Below are 26,396 nucleotides of genomic sequence, written 5' to 3' on the forward strand. Positions count from 1 at the left end.
GAGATGGGGCTTACCACTGGAGTTCCGGAAAACCCTACCGACACATTATTCTGGCCAGACAGAGCAGCCCCTGGGACAAGGGCACGTGAAACGGAACTGTTCATGGCCCCTGTGTCAACTAGAAACTTACCTGATGTATCCATCAACCGTGCATGAACAGAAGGTCCAGCTTGATCTATTGGAATTGACACATGCCCCCCACTCTGTCTTTGGCTGTCCTATGCCTGAGAATAGCCTGCCAAATCATCGGACGCACATCCCTCATTATAATACTGTTTTCCCTGACCCTGGTCAAAGCAATTCTGGCTATTCTCACCTTGTACGAAATTATCCTGCCTTGTATATCCACCCCGATGTCCACCAGACCGTCCTCTTCCTTGGCCCCTCGGAATGCTGTTCTGTGCGTACAGCAGTGGACACTGGGCTCACCAATGCCCCTCCTGTTTACAGAACGCACACTGATTTATTTCTAGGTCCCTCCGTCTTACACTCTGCAAGGGACCCTCCCCTCGCGGGGCAAAGTTTTGTGGTCCTCTACCCCTCCCTCAACCCCTCTCCACCTGCTGTAACAATATCCTTGTCTTCAAATCTTTCGATTTCTTCTCTGTCCTTTCTTTACTCTCATTCTCACGGTGCTCATAGTATTGAGCCATACTCAAGACAGTTGAAGGGGTAGTGGTTGTCCAAGTGCTTTCCGCAGCCTGAAGTCGAGCCGATACTTCAGGTAATAGGTTAGTTACAAACCTATTAACAAACAAGCGTATGCCCCCTTCCGTGGACAGATCCTGTCCACTGAAATCAATAAAAACTCCTTCGAACCTGGTAAAGAAGTCTGACACACTTTCATCTTTCTTTTGTTTGCACGCCGACAATTTTTCCCAATCCACCTTACTGGGAGGGATTAACGAATGCATGTAGGTGATTATTTTGTCCGGTAAAGCTAGTATCTCGGCCGGGGGCTTATCTCCTGGTTTACGATCTCTGTCCCAATCCCTCAATTGATCCCATGTCCCCCCAAACTCTGTCGCATGGTCCTGGTCATGCACTTGACGCCAAATGTCCACCGGCACCAGTAGAGCAAAGAATAGCTCGATATCAGCCAGCGTCATCACTGCCGAGGAAGCGGCTTCTGTGAGTTCTTTATAGTATGCCGTACTTCCTGGGGTCTGGCAACTGAGTTTTGAGTGACAGTACTTCACTGCGTTTCCACGGAGTATACACCCACTGTTCCTGAAAACGAGCATCTACTCTGGGGCGGGTAACCACCCCTTGTGCACTCACTACTTTGGTAATTTCTGGGTGATAAATGGGGTGTACCTCACGCATGGGGTACTGTTGCATTCCTGGGGGAATGGCAGCTTGTAGTTGCATTCTATAGGTTACCAAAGTTCGCACATTCCCATACACTGCCTCCGGGGTGAGCGAGATTTATGAGCTTGATCATGAATATCATACAGTATGGCCGGAGCCCTCCCTTCCTTGTGAACCTGTTCCCATAATGATATAAGGCATTCAGCCATGTGTTCTAACGCATGCTGCTGCATTACCGGCTCATAGTCTCTCATGGTGCTCCATATGTCGGACAGTGTATAAATAGATTGCCGCATCCATTGGGATGCCTGTACAGCAATGGTCTCCTTTTCCTCCGTTCCTAACGCTGATCGAGTGAACAGCTTCCTTCCCTCAAGGGAGCTGGCCGGAAGTATTGGAGTTGAAACAGCTGCAACGGGAGTTGCACTCACAGAAGAAGAGGTCAAGGCAGCAGGAGAATGCATCGACCCAGGTGACAACTGAGGGGCTTCAGCTGTCGCAACTGACAATGAATTAGGCAACAAGGCCATAACTTCCGAAACAGATGAGGACAATCGAGAAAGATCTGCTATAGGCGGGGGAAGGGAAGGGGCTGGAGGGGCCGATGCAACAGGGGCTGCTTAGGACACGGCAGAAACCGGTGCAGGGGCGACTGTCCCTGCCCCGGCCGATACTGAGGCTGTCGGTACCTCAGGATATAACTGTTGGGGGACATAGGGGGGTGGTGGCCTTATGTCCAATAGGTCCTCTAATTCATCCTCAGCGTTAGGTCGAGTCACATAGCTTTTATCAACTTTCAGTCTAAATTCACGGTTCATACAATCAATTCCCTTTTCCACTCGAGCCCTATCATAGGCCACAGCTTTCTGGGTTATGTTCTGCCCCGCCTTAGCCCTCGCTAGTTTCTCTTCCCTCATTCGTCGTTGTTTTGATTCTTTTTGCCATGCATTTAAGGCGTCGAACATAGACTGCCTACTACGTCTAGAGAACAATTGCTCCTGTAAAAAGGCAATTTTGTTCTCGTCAAAGGAGCCAGTCTTCGGCCATTGTAACTCATCATTACCTTTGGTATACCTATGCCATAGAGTGTTAAATAACAGGGGAGCAATTCCGTGCTTCACATACATGTAGTGGCTGGGACTGCCTTCTGGTGGGGCGGGCTGACTCTCAGCCAAACGAGTCACTTGTCCGGCAGCAGCAGCCGAAACAATTCAATTTACTGAAACAAGACATGTTAGTGAACAAACACAAATAACATACAACTAATTCTTATATCACATACAACACATACATCGGCGCTTTATATTTCTATTTTCACAATTCAATCCACCCAACCTAGATACGTCAAGAAAACGGACCGAGCCCGTCGACTCCTGTCCGTGGAGAATTATTCAATAAAGGACCAACAAAATCTCAACAAGGAAATAACCACAAACTGCAATACGGACCATCCCTCTACCTCCCTGGTTCACCACCGAGACTAATCCGATGTGGTCCAAGCCGCACCTCAGATATGTCTCGTAGCTACCCAGCTTTGGCTAGGGCTTTCCCCAAGTGCAGTTCGGCCGTGCATTGCACAATGGTCTCTGACAGTTGTTTCAAATCACAAAAAGGTCCATGGAGTCTTCACAGTCAGTCCCAACCGGACCATCCCATAAGACCTTCGTAACTCTCCTAGGGTCTATACGACCTTTCAAATCAAAAACTCCAGTTAACTGTTCCAAATGCACCGCTCCACATCGCGCGCTTCAAATCAATGCACCGCTCTACAGCGCGTGCTTCAAATCAATGCACCGCTCTACAGCGCGTGCTTCAAATCAAAACGCACCGCCTTACAGCGCGTGCTTCAAATCAAAATTTCAAATTACTCACTGGGTGCACCCAGGTACGAATGTTCGTTCTCCGCCGCCAACTCCTCACGACCAACACAGTCAGTTCCTGGGTTAAGCCCGTAGGACCCCGGTGAAGGGCGACTAGCAGCAGAGGGCATCCCAATCAGGAGCGCGGAGTGGACTTTTTCAAGCTCCTCTCCGCCCGCCCGGCCAAGACGCCCCCAATCCTACCACCCGGATACGGGGGAGGAAAGACCCTATCACGGGGTCCCATCATGGTCGCCAACTGAAGTAATCTAGAAATTATCCCAAGGGCCACACTTACCAGTGGCCCGCAATGTTAAGTTAAATAAGGAGCAGTTGGCAACGTAGAAGGTTCAAGCGTTTATTGGCCACAGCAGAACTCTACATAGAGGAGCCTTGTCGATCCTCACCCATCAGGTGTGCCGAGGAAGACTGCTGGCCCCTTGACAGAATCCCACTTATATACATAACAGTTCAGCATACAAAGCCTTACACGTGGAAAAACACCATTTAGCCCAGGTGCTCCTAATGAGCTCATACCATATCTAGTTTCGGCTGCACACAAAAGGGGTTACTATCTTTACAAAGAAGGTCGGGAGGGTGACTCCCTTTTCGTCCCAGGTCTAGAGGAATTCGCTTGATGCTCCCTTTAGCAGATGTGACCTTGGGTCTCGGTCGTAAATACAATTCAGCCTGTCTCTTAAACTAGTGCGAGCTAAATCAGGCAGATGGTGGGCAGAGGGAACCACGTGGTCTGTTAACAAGGCTTAGTCACAATCCAAGATGGCCGCGGTCTTGCTTTCGGCCCTTTATATCAGACAAATATAAGGGAATAGACCATCCATTAAGCCCTAACTTGTACATGTGAAATAGGGATACTGATTAAGATACATTATGCTAACCTTATATGCTGACTTCAATCCCTCAGTGTTAAACCCATTCTGCCCACGTATATTAGCATCAAACCTAGCACGATCACCTGTGCTTCCTCTAGGCCCTGAATATCCTGAACGATTTCTCATTTGTCCCCGACCACGTGGACACTGCAGAGCACACAGTGCTGGACAATCGGAAGCCCAATGCCCAAATTTCTTACAGTACGCGCACTGGTCAGCAGACAAATTCGAACGAGTATAAGAAGGGAAAGACGAACCATAAGATTCAAGTCCACCTCTATCACTACCTCTAAAAGGTGGGCCATAAGCCTGAAGCCAACATAACCTTCATTTTGAATTCTTTAGTCTTCTTATACTCATTACCCTTTGCTTCTAATTCCTGGCGTTCATAATACTGAGCCATAGTCAAGAGAGAAACTGGAGAAGAAGTAGTCCATGAACTCTCACTGGCTTTTAAGCGACTAGCTATTCCTGGCAACAGGTTTGCAACATATTTATCGACAGATGTCTGCCCGTGTCATCTGTCAATGACTGGCCATTAAAATCGTGGAATGCTTCTTCAAAGCGTGTAAAAAAATCAGAGACCAGTTCGTCTGCCTTTTGCTTACAAGACGCTAAAACAGTCCAATCTATCTTTTTAGGGGAATAATCGTTTTTAACTTAACTAATATAGCTACGGGAACATCTAAAATTAACTGACATGGCTTCTGTGCGGGTTCCCTTTCTACATCCATTTGTTCTAACTCTTTCCATAACGCCCCAAAAGCTGCACGATCATCAATTTTACGAACAGTTCTCCACATATCAGGCGGTAAAATCAATCCGAAAAATACATCAATATCAGGCAAAGTCATAGTACAAGAGCTAATAGCACCCTCAACTTCCTCATAAAAAGCGGCTGGATTTTTCCGCGGATCAGGCAATGCAGTTTTAAGTGCTATGACATCCGTCCTTTTCCAAGAAGTGTAAACCCAATTATAAATAAAATAACCCTTTGCATCGATAGAGGCCTTATCATCACTTGTACCCTGTCCTTTAGGAGGAACATACAAAGGCGCGGCCTCCCGCATAGGTTTCGCATGAACTATCATAGTCTTATCTGTTCCGGAGATAGAAGCTTGTGCCATGCCGGTCTGAGATGTCCATGCAGCTACGTCTGCAGCCTTTTTCTCCTCTCGCAAACGGACTGCATCAACACGCAGTTTAACCAAATGCCTGATTGTATCATTCACCTGGGGGAAAACAAAAAGACCATCACGCATTTGCTTACAATTAACTGCTACATCGTCAGGCTCTAACTCCTCAGAATATTTCCTAAACAGCTCATGGACCTCTGCGGCAAACACCTCAGTAAAATACAGCTGCTCCCTTTCCTGCCACCCTTTCATACTATCTAGAAGTTCAGAGGCGGGGGCAATGCTACGAACTGCTTTACAAGCAGCAGATCTAAGCTGGGTCGAACGGGCAGCGGTCAACATAGAGCGAGTTTCTCGTGCCTTGTGTTCCTCCAAACTAGAGTCCTCATCTGACTCATGAGGGGCAGAAGGAACAGTATATGGAGGTGGAGGACGATCTAATAATAAGGAATCATCTTGTGGTTTATTAAGTATAGGATAAAGGGGCCGCCGGACAGCGTATTGGCCAGTTACCTGTAAATTGAGCTCCCTATCTTCTCTCTCTTTTAACTCTTTTATTTCTTTGTTCTTCAGCTCTAATGCTTTCACATAAATGTCCATACGCTGTTCTTTTTCAATCAAGGCTTACTCACGCTTCATTCGTTCACGCACTTCTTTCTCCCACATTCGTACACAATCAAACATATCTTGCCTAGTCTTTCGCTTACACAGACATTGTTCCACATACTCAATCTTTCGTAAATCAAATGACCCATACATAGGCCAACACAACTCAGGATCCTTACGAGTGTATTTATTCCGTAATGTGCTGTACATTATAGAAGAAAGACCATGCTTAATATACATATCCCTATTAGGCGTTCCCCTCCGGGGGGGCCGGTTGTGCTTCATCGAGTCTCAAATTGGTACCAATACAAAAGCAACACATCCTACGAAGTGTGCTAAAAACAGGCATGCCAAAAATAGTGCAGAATATGCAGTATTATACTCAAAGTAGCACTTAAGGTACCTTCAGTACGATGTGCCGTTCAAATCAATTCAGATAGAGAAAATTCTCCTCATTACCTGCCTATATAAATTGCAATTTATATATGAATCACATAGAAATCTAAGTTGGCCAACACAAATCCAAAATACAAAAGCCGCAGTAAGTGTTACTAAACTACCTTACCAATCCCAGGCATAAAAACCAACAGCAAGCGCCGCAGAATGACACTTACCAATCACTTGGTGTCCAGGTTCCAACTGCCAAGTTCTAAAATCGACCAAACGGTCACTGCATGGCGAATCAACAGAAGAGATCTCTTTCGAGGACCGGCACCACCTGGATGGTCAGATCAGAAAGAAAGGAAAAACGCCGTGGTTGCCAAGACTCGGGTCTCATCGGGCAGCGATCGCGTCCAGAGCGAGATTCCAATCCTTCGTCGCGACCAATCCTTTGGGCATCCGAGTCGCCGATGAGCCCCACTGGTTGGGCGCCAATTTGTAGAAGTGGACCTCAGCTAGGCCTACCAGTGCAAGGGGTTCGCCCTTCTCTGCACAGAGTCCTCAGACCAATAGGAAGAAGTTGGCACAGAAACTGGAATAGAAAATACAAAGTTTAATAAACCTCATGAGGTGGAACTACATTCACACAGCACCCTTCGATATTGAATGAAGTAGCACACCAAACAGAAGGAGCATGGTCCTTTTATACCCACACAGGGGATTGAAAGAGGGCGGTACAAGTACAGCAGAAGATTTTATGTACATATAAGGTCATATAGAAATGCACAGTCGACAAGTAGGAGGAGTTAACAGTTTGCCAATGCTAGTAAACACATGCTGACAGTTACATACTACTAACAGCTGCAAGGACAGTTGAAAACTCACTGGGCATGTGCAAAGGTGGAAGATGCTAAATATAGTTCGTTTCTAGGCAGATTACAAGAGCAGTCAACACTGAGGGAGGACAAAGCACATAGTGAGCACATGGCAAACAAAATGGCTGTCAGAAATACAAAATGGATTCCGCAAAATGGACAAGATAGCCTCTAAATACAAGATGGATTCCGCTAATGCTAAGCCAATCGCTGCCAATTTACAACACCAACAGATCTGGGATCTTATCGCCCTATTACGTTGATAAATGGGGACTCTAAAATCTATTCTAAGTTGTTAGCTAGCCGACTGGCACCAATCATAAATAAAATTGTATCTGTCCACCAACACGGGTTTATACTAAGCCTGGGCGGTGAACTATGCTCTGCTTGTGGAGTTTGTGAAGTTTCGGTAACTTCGCGATTCGCGTAGAGCGTGAAGTTGCAGATTGCTACGCAATCTACAGCGTAGCGTAGTTGTTTTGCTTCCTTGCGCGCTCAATATTCAACGTCTTACCGTGAATCTGCGTTCGCCGACTTGATTTTCTTTCCGTTCACAAGCGCCATGAGATTTGTAATATGGCTGCCCGATCCCACGAGAGTGTGTGAACGCGAACATGTCATTCAGAAGCACGAGCTGATTTCCGGCGCCTGTCTTGGTAAGATCGTGACCCCGAACATGCAAAAACTACAATCTGGCGAAGAATATCTCTCGAGCATCATAAAACCTTCTCGAAAATGATCATTTTGCTCAGAAAAACTCCTCGGATTGTGATTTGGCTATAGTCTTTTGTGCAAGGAGTCCTATTTTTTTTTTACTCTTTTTTTCAAGAGGAAGGAAGTGCCCCTGAGTCTCCAACGTCCTGTTCCTGTCCAGCAGGCTCCTCCCAGTGCTTTGTCCATGTGCTGTTCACTTTCATTTGGATTTGGAGCTGGAAGGATCACTTTTTGTGTCTGTCTGCTGCATCATATCATTGGATTGCATTTATTTGAGGACTTTTTGATTTGAGATTTAATTTTGCAAGTAAGTTGGAGAGTTGGTGTACATGTTTGTTTCATTGGGGCTTGTTTGTACCTACATTTTTCTGGGATTTTCATTGTTTTTAAAAATTATTGTTGTGGGTGGCTTGTACTTTCAATAGGGGCCTAGTTGTTTTTCTTTGCAATTTCAGCCAGTAGGGTACCCATGGGTCCATGTTTCTGTGGTGTCTGTTGAATTTAAACATCATATAGGGAATGGATGGCATAGGATTGAATTGCTAAATGTGGTTGTGGTATATTTCACTGTTTGGGTGTGTGTGTTAAATACCTTTTTTGGATGTGTGTGTGTGCTTGATGTGTAACTTCTTTCCAATCCTTTCGTAGCCCTGTTGATTTTCATTTTTATATTAAAGCTGTGTTGTTTAGCAGGCCTCCTTTGCCCGGTCATATATAGGCCTGCTTCAGTTCATTGTTTTCCATGGCCTGTTGTGACTGTGAGTGCCCATGTGGCTTGTGGCAATTTTGTGGTGGTAGTTTAGTAGTGTGTTTCTTTTTCCATATAGGCCTGCTTGTCTTTTCTTTGTTCCCCTTGGCTTATGCTTGTTGTTGTTGTGTCATGGCCATGTGTGTGGCGGCCATTTTGTGAAGACAGGCAGTGTGCTTTTGGCATAGGCTTACATTGTCTGTCTTACATTTCTTGTTGTTGTGGATGGCTAGCGGCCATTTTGTGGAGCCATCCATTCAGTGTGTTTGCTTTTGCCATTCTGTTCCAAGCTTGTGGCCTGTAGGCCCAGAGGTAGTCATCATCAAATCATGGGTGCATAAAAACTGTTTGTGTTGTCTGTTGAATTTTAACACCATGGATGGCATTGGATTGAATTGCTAAATGTCTTTTTTGAAGTGGAATTTAAGTTTTTGGGTATGTGTTAATGAAATAGGGCTTTTCAGCCAGTAGGTGACCCTAGGAATTCAGCTCGCGTACTTTTGGCAACTCCGCACAGCTTTGACAACGAGGACTTACAGTTTTTGTCATTTTCGCGCTCTCAATATGCGTGTTCGCGCACGGGATAACGACTTTTTGTACAGTTTGCAGTGCCGAACGCGCAGAATTTGCAATCTGGCAAACAATATCTCGCGAGCAACATAAAACCTTCTCGAAAACGATAATTTGGTGCACTTTGCTAAAAAAACTCCTCAGGTTGTCATTTTGCTGTAGTTTGGAGCACGGAGTCACTTTTTTTTTTTACTTTTTTTTTAAAGAGGGAGTAAGTTCCACAGAGACTCCAACTTCCTGTTTCTGTGATTGTATTCACTTTTTTGTTATTATTGTGGTCGGTGGCCTGACCATGTGGGTGGTGGCCATTTTGTGAAGCCAGGCATTGTGCTTTTGCCATAGGCTTGCATTGTCTGTCTTGCATTCCTGACCTTTTCTTGTTTTTGTGAGTAGCCTGGCCATGTGGTGGCGGCCATTTTGTGGGACCAGCCACTGTGCTTTTTTCATAGGCCTCCAAGCTTGTGGCCTAGTCTGTCAGTAGGCCCAGGGGTACTACTCATCAATCATCACGGGTGCATGGAAGTTAAACAACTGTTTTTTAGTGTTGTGTCTGTGTTGAATTTCAACATCATGTATGGCATGGATTGCTTTGGGTTGAATTGCAAAATGTGGGTTTTACTTTATTCTTTGTATATTTCACTTTTTGGGTGTTATAAATAAATGCCTTTTTATGTGTATGTGTTTGTTGTTGTTGCTCCCTGATGCTGCATCCATCCCATGTGATGCACACATTTTTATTTAGGGCAAACAGGCTACACTACATTTATGTTTTTGTTCTTTGCTATTCTTATTCTTCCTGAGTGTACACAGTACAGTAGTATACCAGGAGCCCTGGCCTGGTTGTCAAAGTCTCATAAATGGCTACACTGTTGTTGTTCACTGACTTAATAACATTTATTAATTGTGTTTGTGACCACCCACCACAACAGAAGTTATATATTATATTAGTTTGATTGTACTATCTTTTGACTGATGTTCTTATGGCTTCTTTGCTTTAGGTGCACAAATGACTGAGGAGGAGGTGTGTCATCATCGCCCGTTGTGGTGCCAGACCGACGACCTGCTGCTGTACACAACGTGACGTGCGAGTGACCTGACCAGCCATCTCTGCAACTTGTGCAACTGAGTGCTGTTGACATCTGAAGAAGATGCCCCCAAAGAAAGCAGGTAGCAGGTCCTCCAGTACCAAGAACGTTGCCATTGAGAAGAAGGAACAGAAGAAGAAGGAAGTGTCACTTAAGTCTGGTGTGCCACACAAAACCTTTATTGGGACACCAAAAATGACACCTGCAGCAGCGGTGTCCGGGGGCCACGCTGGGGGCAGCACCTCCGCATCAGTGGGCCCAACCCACCAACCCAGGCCCAAGCAGATGAGTGTTGAAGAGGTAGCCAGCCTAAAGGTGGAAAGCAGTGATGCTGAGCCTGAACTAAACTTATCGCTATCTCAAAGTAGTACACAATCAACGCAGGAGGGAACCACCGCCCGCAATAGTAGTTATCCTCCCGAAGTAGGGGCAGTTCGGGAAATTGAGCCTCATGCAGAGGAAGAAGAGGAAGCCACTCCTTCAGAAGTTCCATTGTCTTCCAAATCCCCAGCAAGGAAAAGGAGGGTTAATCCATCAAATTCTTCGCCAAGCCCCCCTTCTGATGATCTAGATGCTACTTGGGAGACACGTCCCAAGATCAGGCATGGGAAAAGGAAGGTTCGAGAAAGCCTTACACTTATGGAGGTTTATGTAGAAGAGCAGGATGCTGATGATGATGATGATGAGCCAGTCATCACGAACATCACTCCCAGCCAAGAGGAGATGGAGACCAACATTTTGACCTTATCCAAAATGGCTGCAAGTGATGTAGCACGCATACCTCCAACATAGGTAACACCAACACGACCTCCAGCTTCCATATTTATATTAGCAAAGGGCCGGCAGCGTCCTACATCCAGCACAAGCACCAGCACAAGCACTACCTCAGCAGAAAAAGGTAGTGGTACTGCACAGAGTCAAATTAAATGCACACCCTCCAGTTCATCCGGCATTGGAAGTGGCACCTCCAGCAGGAGACAAAAGTTAAGCTCCCCAGTGTAGAACTTCTTTACGGTTTGTCATACCTCTGTTAGTCGTGGTAAGCTTGGTACAAACTATGGTACCAGAGGCCAAATGACCCATCTGAAAAAACACCACGCAATCCAGTGGGAAGAGCACCTTCGTCGCATAAAAACTGGAACCATTGCTGTTGGTGGGGATAAACGAGTAGAAGGTCCGCTCACGGTGGAACAGGAAGAAGAAGAAGAGGGAGACATTCTCTGTGGTAGTGGTACACAAAGTAGCCCTGTCCCCAGCACTGCAGTGGCAACACCCACATCCTCAGCAACATCGCAGTGGCACAAGAGTAAGAGTCAGCCTGAGACACCAAGAAGTACTGCTTTTAAAAAAAGTGCGACGTTGAGCATAACAGGAAGGAATACCATGCAGCCTAACATTCTTAGCATGTTTACTAGGCCGGAGGGGCAGTACAAACGCAACCACCCAATAGCACGTTTGTACAATGCGAAGCAGGCTAAAATGTTAGCACTGGACCGTATCCCTTTTTCTTTTGTTGAAGGGGTGGGTTTTCTGGAATTTGTGACAACCATCTGCCCAAAATGGAAGGTTCCCAGCCGCTACTATTTCGCCAGAGTTGCTTTTCCAGCACTACATCACGACGTGCTGGAATTGCTTGGAAAAGCCTTAAAACAGAGTGCTGCTTGGAGTATCCACCTGACAACAGACATGTGGACCAGTTGCCAAGCCACTGATTGCATGTGCATCACTGCACACTGGGTCTCTTTTTTGGGTGTTAAAGATTTGATATCTGCAGGTGTTGTTGACACTGCTGAGATTTTTAATGACACTCGCAAACATGCAACTGTAGCCATGTTTGCTATGAAGAAATCTCATACTGCTGCAAACATTTTGGATGAGTTTAACAGCAAGGTGTTTGAGTGGCTGCGACCAAGAGGGCTTAACATTGGTTTTGTTGCCACGGACAATGGCAGTAATGTAGTTAGGGCCATGAAAGATGGTGGCTATTTCAGGGTCCCATGTTTGGCACACTTCATTAACATTGTTGTTCAAGACTTTCTGAAAAATCAATGAAAAACTCAGCAACTTACTGACCAAATGCAGAAGAATATGCACACATTTCTTTTAAAGCCCGGGAGCAGCTGAGGGTCATTCAACATGAGCATAAAATGCCAGTCAAAGCACTCATCCAGGAGGTGCCAACACATTGGAACTCAACGTATTACATGCTTGAGCGTCTGTTTGAGCAGTACAAACCACTCAATGCTTATGTCATGAAAAGTTCAGGAGATACTGCTGTTAAAGGCATGACCGTTGAGATGGCCCAATGGGTCCTCATTAAATGCCTGACAGAGATGCTACTTCCTTTTGAGGTCTTCACACGTGAAGTCAGCAGGGAGGACTGTACTATGGGCCAAGCTATCCCATTGTTGTACATTCTAGAGCAAGAGCTGAAGGAGGCGTCTGAAACGTACGCAGGTGTGGATGACAAAGTAGACGCATATTATTTGGTGGACACCTTAGCCGTTGGCTTATCTGAAAATACAAGGATTCAAAATAACTTTGTGTCACATCGACATTACATTAATGCCTCAATTTTGGTTACAAATTATTACTGAACAGTAATGAAGTAATTACTTTTTCAGAAGTGGATGCTGCCAAGTACAAAACTTTGATAGCTGAGGAAGCCACTGACTTTGAAAACGAACGGCTCTTAATTAGAGGCCCGCCACCCCTGGCCAGAAAAAGTACTACAGGGCACCCAGAGTCAAGTTCTACTTCAGAGCCTGAGAGCAGTGCGTTTGCCTCCCAGCAGTCATCAACTCTACCAGCAATAACATTAACAACAGCACCAACAGGATCATCAGCCACATTTAAAAAAACAGCAAGTGATTGGTTTCTACGGAAAGGGTTTTGTACGTCCATTGCTGATGCAAAGGCAAAAGATGCCAAGCAAATCAGAGCACCACTGAACATTGAGCAGATGGTCCAGGCCTATCTGGATGACACAACAGAGGTCTTCATGGAGCAAAGCCCATTGGTGTATTGGTATGGGAAAAGAAGCCAATGGCCAGTGCTCAGCAGGCTGGCGATAAAGTATGTGGCTTGCCCTGTTGCAAGTGTCTCTTCTGAGCATGTTTTCAGTGCTGCTGGTGCCATTGTTACTGTGAAAAGGACTAGTCTCTCGCCCAAAAACGTGGAGAGGGTAACCATGATCAAAATGAATCAGCACTTTATACCACCAGAGTACAAAATACGTGAATCACAGCAGGAAGAGGAGAGCGACTTCGATGACATAGGTAGTGGGTTACATGACTTACTTCTGTCCGAACTACCAGAGTTTGAGGACGAGCTCCTCTTCCCTGACAACTAGGCTTTCAAATTGTTCTTCCTTGCTTTATTTGTGTGTGTATCTGTTTTTCTGGTTCAAATCTAATCACAACAAATTAATCAACACCATCTCCTCTTTTTATTTCCCTGTTGGATTTGCACGTCTGTGCATAACTGTCCACTCCACTCCTCAGAGTCCTACTCCATCTTCCTGACTCTCCCTAAATACATTTCAAGCAAGCCAGACATTGGATGGAGATGGAGAATAGTACAATACATGTTGCCTCTAACAGTCCCTCCATAAGAAGTGAAACGTGACTACAGCTATCTTCCGTTTTGTTTTTGAGCCAAAATTCATCACTGTCAGAAGGCTACGCATCTGATCTGACAGCCAAAGAGAAGAGCAAGACAGGTAATGATTATTATGAATGATGGCATGCATTGCATTGGATGCTTGCTGACTACGAGTGAATGTGCATGAAGTCGAACTATACTAGTTTATCTACAAAGTAAAAGTGACTCAAGTGACCGTCAATGTTTCCTTGTTGTTTAATAACCACTTTGTACTCCTACTACTGCAGGTGCATGCCAATATCAGTTGCATTTTTGTAATATGGAATATATTATGAACCTAATCGGAGTCACTACAGACTGAGTTGGTGTTGGACAACACGTACCACACGGTCATGAATCAGATGATACTATCTTTCCACACAGTTAATCAGTTTGATTGGAGATAATTGATGGAATAACTGTGTTTGATGAACTGGCATAAAAGGTAAACACAACAATTCAACAAGAACCACAGCAGACCTAGGCTACATGTCCGTGTAGTGGTGTGGACTGGAGTAGAGTGTAGTGGTATGAGTGACTGTAGCGCATTGATTTAGTCACTTGATTTGGAAAATGCTAGGTTGCTGCATATGCCTTTTGTCTGGCTCTGTCAAAATTTAAGGTAAATGGGGTTGGGTTCCGGGCCGGGCCTGTGCCGTGGTGGGCCTGTTCTGTGCTGGCTCCTGTCCTGTTGTTGTTGTAGCTTAATGCTGTAGAGTAGACACGATGTATCCAAGCCGCCTCAGTCTGAAAGTGTTCTCTCAAGAGTCTTGTCTTCTCTTCTTGCATTCCACTGTAATTGAGTTTATTTTTTTTAATTCAGTTATTTTTCAATACTCCTTTTGTGTTTCCATCTACACTTACAGGCCAGCCTTTACCCTGTGCTATAGTGGGAGAAACAACTCACAATTACCTTACCAATCCACATCAGGCAGGCAGTGGTACCCATGATTGATGTGCGGAGTGTCCATGGAAAAATAGGACAAAGATGAATGACGAGAATGATGCAACTCCACAATTGGACCAGGATAATACAGTAACTTTAGTATCATTCATCATTCATCTTTTCATTAATTTGATTCCTTTTTTCTCTTCAATCATTACGAGTTTGTGTTGGGGTTTGTTTGGTAATTGATCCCTACAACTATTTTATCATTTTCTTTGCTAGCTTTAAAAATAAAAGTAAGCCTGGTACAGCATGTAATTTGGTTCGCTCTGAGGGCAGACAGGCAAGGCAAATTTCATATTAATAATTTCTGCCCTGTACTGTCTAATTGTGTAGTAGTAGTTAGTAAGTACAACTCATTAACCATCAAGTTCTCTTAATCATCATGCATGCATTTCCTTTTTCTCCCTTTATAGATTTCTTGGATAATGGATCATAGTCGTATTAAAAGATTGTGTTTTACTTTTGTTGTGTCCATGCATACTGTCTGTTTTTCTTTGTCAAACCTTTCCCCAAACCCCCTTTTCCCCCTTCCCACCCAATCATCAATCCCTAACCCTCTTCCCCAGGCTGCGTGATTTATATTGAGGAGTGATGTGACTACATTAATTCAATTGATCCCACGCTTGCTGGGGCAGATGTGGTGAAAGCAACACTAATTGAATTTCAAAGCAGGGCAAGGACCTTCTTCTGCTTGCCCATCCATGCTATACTTTACATCGTTCTACTAACTCCTCCCACAGTCTCTCTCAGGCAAGTGACTGTCTCTTTTTTTTTCTTCAAATGCTTGTGCCAGTGTCTACTACTACTACCACCACAACCATGGCATCTTCTCCATTCACTTGGGAAACCAACCATGCAGCCATCACTGTGCCGAACTTCATCATCATCAATCACAGGTAAGATAAGTTTGGTGGGAGGTATAATGGACTAGGAGGAGAGACTGACAGTACTAGTAGGACCAATAAAATAACTCAGTGAGGGGTATCGCATCTATCTGTTTGTGTGTTACAAAATCGACAGATCTTTTAAATCAAACACTGGCTATGGGCCTGCAGCATCAAGGAAACCAAGCATGTGACGTAAATTTGATAAACAGTAACCCACCCACAAAACATTAACATCGTATGTAAGTAAATAATATATAATTTAATACCCTAACAAAAATAAACCATCCCACTCTGACCTGACCCACCCCCCTCCCTAACCCCAACCAATGTTCAAAAGTCTCAAATGTCCAGAAAATACCCCAACACCCAAAACCCACCCACCAACAAAAGGAATTAAAAAAGGGGCAATTCAACAAGGTCCTAAATTCGGAGGGCTTTCAGGTGTTTGTCAAGCAGGATCTTCACCCACTCCTCTAGGTGCTGCTCCAAGCGTTCCATTCAGAGGAGCATCTGGCGGCGAAATACCCTGCAGTTACATCCAGGGTGGGGGGCAGCAGTGCTTGATATTGAGGCACGGCAGCGGGCGGCTGCCTGACCATGGCTCCATAAAACGAGAGGCGGGGCCTGACTGGGGCCCGGGGCATTGGAGGAGGCTGCAGCTGCAGCCACCTCCTCCTCCTTCTCTGCCTGAGCCACCAGACGCTGGCATTCCTCACAAATGTCCTCCAGTTTACGGCGCCGGGCCCTGGCTGCCAACTCCTTCCATGTAGGTTTTGGTTGGGAAGGAGGATCTATATCAAGAAAGAAAAAGAACATTGTTGTAACCAAAACTTCATTTTTGGCAAAACAGTAACACAAAATTCATTCAACACACAGTGGCACAGTATCACTAGCAAGCACAGTACATTACATTTGTGGTAAGTATCTATCCTCCTACTTCCTCGGACTCTAACATTTGTGGGAGTTTTAGGCATTATACTAGCACTATGTACTCCAGTACACACCAGTCTTCTTGTTCTTATCTCTAGTTTAGCAAAATAACATAACCTTGTTGTAGCCGGTATGCCAGCTCAGTCAGCTAAGCTTGCACCCAAGAGAAACAGATACGAGTCACATGATGCAGACTCACATTAGTTTTATTTACTACTACTGTCTGCAGCTGGGGAAGCTCATATTTTTGTATTACGGGTGGCACTGGCCATACTCTCTCTGTTACATGAGGGCAATTGCTCAATTTCACTTTCACCCTGCCCTGGGTACTACAAAAAGGCATATTATTTATCGGATCCAATGATCATTGCTTATATTATATAACATGGTAATACGACATCAGGTCAGTAGCAGTCGGTGGTGGGAGTGCTGCCGGGCGGTGACGTGGGGAGGGGCAGGGTGGAGGTAGGAAACTATGGATTATGGACAATGACAGGCAAGTAAACAATAAATATAAATAAATAAAACACATTTAGTTGCACGCACTGCATCGCATTTGGCGGTGCAGTGCGCAAAATGAAAAACGTTTTATTTATTTTTAGGTTTACTTTCCTGTATTTGGCCATAATACATAGTTTACTTCCCCCCACCCTGCCCCTCCCCACGTCACCACCCGCCAGCACTCCCACCACCGACTGCTACTGCATAGGGTACTTTGTTTTCATTGATTGTATAACCAACAGATAGGCCACTCTTTGCAGGCTGGCTGACATATTCGAAAATACATTAACATAGGTAGGGAGTGGTCCTCGGAGTCGGAGGAAGGCGCTTTTTGAATATATATAGAAGATGTGCTTGCAAACTACTGTGAGTCAACTGTATTCTGAAAATACTACTTATATTCCACTCTGCTTTGCTACTCTGGCACAGTTTCTTTTACATTCTCTTCAAAGTAAGACTCTCCAGTGACAGTCTCCACCTATTGCTGTCTATTGATGATAGTACATCCAGCCATACATCCATTAAAGTAAATGTCTATCATTCTTTTTTATATATCTCTTAAGAAACCTTGTTGGTTTCACCAACAACCACCCATGCATCCGCTCCTTCCTTGCTTGCATTGGCTTTGAGTTTGAACCAAACACCGCTGATGATTCTTGCTATCTAGTATCCACCCATACTGTGTCGCCCACCCAGGCAGGCATCCTCTTTCACCTTCCACTCATCCTTCAACAACCCATGCATCTGATCTGATTCCTATCAGCTACCTATGAATGCTTCCAACATATCCTTCTCTGCCAGTCATATTACATCTTGCCCGTCCTTCCTCCTTCCACCCTTCTTTCCCTCTTTGTTCAACACATCCATCAAGGTCATCTGATCTGAGTTTTAGTCTTCTCCATAAAACCTTCACAGCTGATTTGGAGTCAGATAGAAGAGGCCATTGGTTACTCAACTCACGCTGCTAATGCTAAGTAAAGGGTGTCTTCTTCAACCGCTGTATAATGTTCACTACAACTTAATAAGTCTCACAGTACAGTGAGTGAAGTGAACATACTTCCATCTAGTAGCAATGTCAAGAAGTAATGAATATAACTTACCACCACCCGCCACTGCTGCTGGAACCCCCCATAGCTCCTGCAGGAGCCGCCTGGTCTCCCGCCCCCTCCGGAATAGCCACATCGCCATCGCCGCTGGCCCCACCGGCACTGGTGGTTGGTAGTATGCCTAGAAAACACATTACACATTTTTAGATGCCTGTACACCTCCCCCTATTTTATTAGTTTTCATTAGGAAGATTGAAAAAAAAGTTAATACAACATACATCATCTCTAGTCCAAATTGGGTACTAGAGTAGAGTCAGTAGACAGACACTAGTAGTGTTATATGGTCCCTAGGGTCATCTAGTCCTACTCTACTCTTTGGAAAGTTAACCTGAGCGATGTAACCCTTTTAGATTGCGCATATTATACCTCACAGCTTGTTGTGCAGTAGATGCCTTTGAGGCCAAATGACGGTTGCGTACAAGTGAAGAGGTCGAAAAATAAGCCACTTTGTTATGGAGTTCAGTTAGTCCGTATTGCTTAGCCATCACATGTACATGTTACACTTTTTGCCATGACTGCGAAATGCTTGCATTATTGCAGTATACTATCTAACGCGCACCATTTTTCTCATAATAGGCGGAAGATTCCCTTCTACAAACCAGAGATTTGCAGAGCTTATGATGCATGATGTAACCAGTATTTCTACATTCTACGGTGAGGGGTCTTCCAGAATTCACACAGATCTTTTGTCTTGTCATGCACTTGTAAATGTTTACTATTTTAATCTTATGCTTTTTGCTGTTGAAGCTGGCTGTAGTAATAATTTCATAGAACGAAGTACAGAGCTTGTTGCTTATTTGAAAATAAAAAATTTGAACTTACACATAGACTCTGTGGTATTTGGTGCGGTGGGGTGGACTTACACAAGTGAGTGAGCAAAAGGGTGTTATTATGTTCTGGGTTGTCTCATCATCATTGTGTATCTTCGTGTGGGGGGTCGGGACCTAATGAGACACTATAGCTAGTCGGTCAGGGGATTGTGGGTTCTTTTGACTGAGGTGTGAGTAAGGTCCAACCTCCCATCAGCAACATCCTATTTTCTTGTGCATAGTTCTGTAGGTGGCTCTGCAGAATCCCTACAACAGTAGTAGTATGTACTATCCTATCCAAAATACTAGTCAAATATCTGGTTGGGCATTTTGTTGGTGGGAATTGTCAAAGCCGCAAGATTAAAAAGACTAGAAGAGGACAACCCAAAGGACAGGACACCGTGGCTAGAGCTATTGGTCAATCTGAGTTTTATTCCAAAGAAAACCTTCAATAAAGAGTGGCCAACTGGGCAAGCTTAGCCACAGACAGACTAATAGTAGTAGTAGTACAGAGAGTCATAGCAGAGGCAGTTAGAAGGAACTTAGAGGCAGTGATAACCAGAACTTGGAAACAGATAGTCAAGATCAAAGAAGCTTTTGTAAAAAATAGAATTAGAAAGTGGAACCATAATTAATAGTTCGGAAAAAAAAGATGCAGTAAAAGTTAGGGAAATATAATTGTTAATATTAACCACTGGAGGACTTATGGGCCAGCAGCAGGAGCCTCGTAGAGGAGCGGTCCTCTGGTTGTTGTTGTCCCGCCGACTCGGACCCGGTCTTCTTGCCCCTGGGTGGTGCTGATGTTCATGTAAGATATAATAAACAAAAAGTCATTAAGGAGTGCTGTGAAACAAATAAATCATTTAAAAAAAAGTCAAAAAACATTTTAGGAAACAACAATTGCAATAGAATTGACCTATCTAATCAGATGGATCGACTACTGGGCTGCTTGCTGGATTCACGGATCTTCTACTTATTTATGAACACTCCAGTGTTCCATAATTATTCTGATTCCAAATACTAACAAAGCCTCAGTACCACCTGACCTAGACCACCTATTCCAGATGGGCCAATTGTTCACTAAGTCTGCATTTCCATTTTTTGTAGCCATCAAAAATGCATAGATAAGATGGAGGACACATGCATAAATTTGTTCATACACCAAATTGTTGGTTGGTTGCCTCTGATGTTGTTCTGCTACTGACTGGCACTGCTAATCCTACCACTCACTATACAAACTACAAAAGGTTCTACGGAGGACTGGGGTAAGTAGCACTCAGCGACAGAGGAGGCGTCACGCAGACCGTAAAAAGATTATGGACTAATACTAACTAAACCTAGTATCCATCCACCACTATTTCACAGGAGGACAATGGAAGGACTAGAGTCTCTCTAGCAATAGCATTACCTAACTTCAGTTCTCTAAAATAAACTCTTACATTAAGTAGCCCAAGCTAGCGCAAAGTTGCAAACAAGTAAGAGTAGCGCCGAGCACCTGGGTCCTACAATCACAGAAGATTTTGAATCGTAATTTACCAGCAACGTTAGCACTGCAGCAGTAATCTTGCTATTCGTCAAAAATGTATACACAACAGTACTTATACTAAGTTACTCACCAAGCCCAACGACCTCGACACCTAGCAGGTCCAACAGGTCCTGCTCCCGGTCCAGGATGTCAGACCTCCGGTGGGCCAGCTGGTTATGGGTGCGCCGGACCCCTGAGCACCAAAACACTGCCCAGCGCACCTTCGCCCACTGACGGTGACGTTCCTGGGTTGGGTACCCGGGGCCGGGCCTGCCGCCTGCTGCCAAGGTCAAGGGGAGGTGGCGCTGGATAAAAAAAACAAGGGTGACCGCCTCGCCAAAAAGCTGCCGGGCTGCACCCCTGCAGGGTGCATTCTGCCGCAAGGCAGGTGGCTCTTGGGCGCAGGCGCCTTGCCCTTTGAGCAGTTAGTGGCAGTGCCCTTTGCCAAGGTTCTGGGGTGGGTGGGAGGCGGAAAAGAAAAGTCAGAAGGGAAAAAAAGAAAGTTAGGGGGAAGAAGTAGTAGCTTAAAGAAAGAAGTAATATAAAGTAAAAAAAACAGTAAAAGTAGAAATAAAATGTAAAATATAAACTTAGGGACAGAGAGATAGATGATAAATATAAAAAGTCAGAAAAACTGTGTAAAAAACTAAGGATTCCAAAGATTAAGGGAGGAGAGAAAAGTAGGCCCAGAACCATAGCATAGAGTGAAAAACATTCGCGACCGCGTGGGTAAGTTTGCACGATGTTTCGCCAACACGCAATAATCGTCGTGAACAAGTAAAATGTGCTCCCGAACATGACATGCGCATTGCGAACATGCTATACACGACCCGGAACAGGAAATAAGGCATCGTGAAAGGGCGGGACAGTTGTAAAACAAGATGTCCGTGCCCATAAGCGACAGCATGGGTAAGTTTGTGAGATATTATCCCTCAAGCATGCACACACCACCCCGAACGTGCACAACACACTCCCGAACAAGAAAAACGTATCGCAAACGGGCACCCCAGCACCTACACGTAGCTCACGTAGTGCAAGAACACATTCGCGTAGCTTCACGTAGCTTCGCGTAGCACGACTACGTGAACTACGCCCAGGGTTAGTTTATACCAGGGAGATCTACAACCGATCAAGTTCAAAGGGTGATCTCACTGTTTGACTGGACAGAGGCGGCAGGAGACCCTATGGCACTTAAATTACTAGATGCTGAAAAAGTCTTCGATAGGGTCTCCTGGAAATATCTCTGGGCTACGATGCTAAATAGTGGGATCAGGGAGAGATTTATTAAAGCAGTGCACAGGTTATATATCGAACCGTCGGCCGTGGTGTTGGTTGACGGGTTATTGTCAGAAAAATTAAGAATTACTAGGGGGACAAGACAGGGATGTCCCTGCTCTCCTCTTCTATTCGCGATATATATCAACCCGTTCATCCGGAGATTAGAAAATAACAGGCTAATTCTACCAATATGGGCACGAGAGCATTATACAAAAACATTGGCGTATGCGGATGACATTGCCCTAGTTACGAGTGATCCCATCAAAGCGATAAACTCAATAGAAGAGGAGGCAGTATGCGGATACAAATTGAACCAAGGCAAAACCCAGATTATTCTTAATCACAAAATCCAAATGAGGGATGATAGAGTTATGGAGAAAGCCACATACTTAGGGGTCAGTATAACAGCAAAATTGGAAAGTATAGTTAGTAATAATGTGGACCCCTTATTACAACATACAAAAAAAGAACTGGTCCGGTTAAATAATCTACATCTAACTATAGGGGGCAGATGCAATGTGATCAAAATGCTCTTTTTACCCAGATTTTTATATTTTTTCAGAACGATATGTTCGAAATTCTCACCCAAATTCTTTAAATCTATAGAGGCTATGTTTTGTAGGTTTATATGGGAATATAAAAGCCGAGCCCTTAGATTCATTACTCTGTCTAAAGAGAGAGGGGGATTGGCAATGCCTAATTTTAAATTGTATTTCTGGGCTACTACATTGAGATATTGCACTGAATTAATGTCTACAGGGATGAATAGTAGACTAGATGGCAGCATCCCCACACCACAAGAACTTTTATTAGGTGTTGATGGTAGAGGATGCCTTTGGCGACACGTTAAAGATTGTGGAAATATGGATTTTTCTGGTCAGTTATGTCCCCTATCTTGGACCCCAACGGTTCTATGTGCATGTTACAAGTACATGTATGTTCCCTCCAGTTCCAGTTATGAAGACGCAAATACATGTGCGTCCACCGTTAACATGTCCTCTTTCAGATCCGCCATGAATAGGCCGGATATTCCATTCCTAAGTATGAAAGGCCACCGGCTTTATATGGTTCACTTATGCCATTTTACAGTCCAGGCAAGTAGGCCCGGATTCTGTCATCAAGCTTTTCTTGCTTTCTGCCTCTGAAGCTCCAGTCTGAGCCTGCATCTGTGACCATGAACTTTGTCTCATTCCCTGCGCGGCTCACGAAGCCTGACATCAGCCTGTTGCCTGACAAGAAACTGTATTTTACCTTCGAAATTATCTGCTCCGTTCCCTGCCCGATGCATTCCTGTCTAGTAGTTTAAGTAAACATTCTTCCAGCTACCGAGCAAAGGCCCGGTTTCTCTGTCTTCATGCAAGTAATTCATAGCCCTGTTACTATGGAAGATTCCTGCCCTCGCATCTAGTGTAGACACTTAGACGCTTGTACACGCACTAACAGTCAGTATAGTCAGTATAGAATAAGATTCTACTCTAAGAGACCTCTCTTTTGGATAACATGGTTCTTTAAACATAGGATGTTAGATATGATTTGTGGATTAGGTTGACTTGACCCTCCAGACTTCTGTCGCCACATGTAGAGCTAAATGTCAAGTCCCCTTCACCCCCTAGTCGCACGTCAATCACACGTCATACTGCTGCGCGCGCATCTCTGCCAAGTATTTCTGCTGACATTGCGAAATTATTTCATAGGTCCACCCATATGTGACATCATAACCAATGACGTTTTCCTTGTTACACCCAATTACGCCTCCTTCAGCTACGCATGTGAAATGTTATCTTTGCTATCAATTGTTACGCCTCTTGCATTGGCCTCACTGTAATGCCTATTGTATAAAAGTGAATAATTATCAATAATGTATGTACTTCACTTCCTGAGCCTTCGTGGTGATGGAACCTGGAGCAACCGATTATAATCGACCATTGGAATAAAGCCCATTCCGAACCTCTAATACCACGGATTCTGCCTCTTATTTACTGAGCTATTTTATTATGTTTCTGTATCAAATTAAGTCCCGGTAATTAAATTATTTACCACATGAATGGCGCCCGAATAGGGACACTTTCTCATCTCACGCGCCGGTGGTGCGTTGCAGGCCCGGTCTCCTGCCACAGCTGGACGGACAACAACGCGTACCAGCAGGATTTCCTGTATCTCCCTCCGGTCAAGCGGGGGCGACTGAGGCTGCGATCAACACCCAGACGAGGCGGTGAGAAGTGCGAAGTATCTCGACCAGAGCCTAGCTGAGAGAGCAAGATCCGAGGTATACAGAGGCCCACCAGTTTCCGAAGTCCCGAGTCGAGTCCAGTTTCCGAAGTCCCGAGTCGAGTCCAGTTTCCGAAGTGTTCGAGTCGAGTCCAGTCCGGTTCAAGTTCAGTTCAGTTTCCGAGGCCTTCCGTTCCGAGCTACCCGGTGAGTACCATTACTGGGGAGGCGTTCTGGCGTGCACATAAGTTGTGCCGGTCCAGACGGGTTTGGGTACACAAATCCGGTCTGCACTGTTTCAGCAGTGTATCTGTACTGTTTAGCAGTATATCTAGTATATCAAGTATATAAATTCAGAATAATTCAGTTCAAGTCGAGTATTATGTTTAGTGATTAAGTTTTCCTTAGATCGTCATCATCATTGTTGCTCAGTTAAATGTTAAATGTTAAATGTTTTTAGTACGTTCTGCATATTGTGGTATGAATGACTGTTCATTATTGTGATTACTGTATTAAGTTTGTTCAAGATCAAGTATCAGATCAGTTCTCAATATGCCGCTCTTTTCGAAATTAAGACAGATCACAACTAGAAAAGGGGTACTCGAAGAAGCTGTTCCTATTCCTCCTAGGGACACTCCAGGGTACTTCATGTATCATAAACACGGCTTAGACGCTATATTATTTCTTGATTTATGGGTAGACTACACTAAGGAATTACCAGAAAGTCAGAGGTGGCCCGCGGCTGGGACCTGGGATGCAGAGTGCATCGTGAAAGTAGAGGAAGAATTATGGAAAAAGAAAGCTAGACAATCACAGAAAGACGCCATTGAATTATGGCGTAAAGAATCGTATAGACGTACAGAAAAAGCACGTAGACAGGAAGAGAAGAGTAAAGAGAATTCAAATGAAGTCCGAGAAAATCTATTAATTGAAGAAGGTACACGAGTGAAATCAGAACAAGTAGACAGACAAAGACATGCCCTTATGAAGGGTATGTATCCCCTTCTGGCCGAGGGATTACCTAAGGCTACTGCGGGGATACCAAAAGACTTGCCACCCCCATTATTTCCAATAAAAGTACATCCCAAGGGGCATCCTAGAACCGCAGAAGATGTTTTTCTTTCCTCATATTTAGATGACGCAGCTCCCGAGTATGCTAACCCCGCCCCACACAGACCGTCGGCCGGGGAAGTTCAACGCCAAGATCCTGTATCTGTATCTTTACAACAGCAAATCCTGACACAAGTTCCAGCAAGCACGTCCGTTTCCACATCTGCTCCTACAGCTACTTCTATAGCTGTGTCCACACCTATAGTTGCTGTATCGCGTTCAACGAATCCTTTCACGCCCGATACCCCAGACGGGGCTACGGGAGGTGCTACCAACATTTTTTCTACGCCACCCAGAATAAATAAACTTACTTTTCAAGAATCTGCACATTCACGTACCCCCAAACTCATAAATGCTCGTACGCTTAAGGAACTTCTTATAGATTGTAGATATGACCCTGTGCCCGGAAAAGAGGACGAAATGACCCTGGCATCATTACGTATCAGACGAGCCGCGGTGTATTTAGGGAAGTTACCAGGAATGACTATGCATCTAGATAATATATACCATTTTGTCCAAACAGGGCGAGATTCTGAATGTATTAACAGAGCTATGGAATACCAGAAAGTGGAAATACAGGGGGAACTGTTACGTTTCCTCATAAATTGTGTGATCAGAAATCAAGACCGACCGGGGGTAGACCCGGAAGCAATGCAAATTCTTACCAGATGGAGCCAGAATATATCAGAAGGGAGACATGATAAGCAAAACTGTATAATAGCCATGTGCCGAAAGATCCGTAAAGAAATAGAACGCCTACACGAAGAGAGATTAGCGGTAGACCAGTTTGAACAAAATGAGGAGGAGGAAGGATCAGGACTGCCCACAGGACAGTCAGAAACTATAGCCTATGTAGGTAGAGGAAGATCTTGTAATAGTACTAGATGTCTTACTGACCCGATACGTCCGATATGTCTAGAAAATAACAGGAATTTTCAAACACCTATAATAAATATAAGGTCCCCCGAGCATTCGTTCCAAGCCGCTGACAAATTACTGCGAGAACGAAGGGGTTATCATTTTCTCGATTCTATGGATGAACAAGAATTAGCCAGGTCAGCCGTTCGTTGGGTTAACAGTCCCGGAAAGTATGATGATGATACAGTAGCACACACATTTTTGAATCTCACCCCAGATGAACAGCGTTTAGCTGGGATTTATATGATTCAACAACTTCTTATACTATATAAAAGCCAACATTCAGATCCTGGTCCCTTACCTGATATATTGACTGAATTACTCACGAATAGATGGAGAGGTTCAGGTACTAAGC

General features: G+C 44.6%; 1 protein-coding gene across 1 annotated transcript in view; it reads right to left on the bottom strand.

The window, feature by feature from the left end:
* Positions 1 to 545: 545 nt before the first annotated feature.
* Positions 546 to 26,396, bottom strand: part of LOC146859229 (uncharacterized) — a 149,707-nt gene continuing 123,856 nt past the window's right edge. Inside the window, exon 3 of the mRNA XM_085647148.1 lies at positions 546 to 718. Within this exon, the coding sequence (XP_085503274.1) occupies positions 546 to 718 (173 nt within the window). The remainder of the gene's footprint in view (positions 719 to 26,396) is intronic.

The sequence above is a fragment of the Triturus cristatus genome, chromosome 3_2 (assembly GCF_964204655.1).
Source record: "Triturus cristatus chromosome 3_2, aTriCri1.1, whole genome shotgun sequence".
NCBI lineage: Eukaryota > Metazoa > Chordata > Amphibia > Caudata > Salamandridae > Triturus > Triturus cristatus.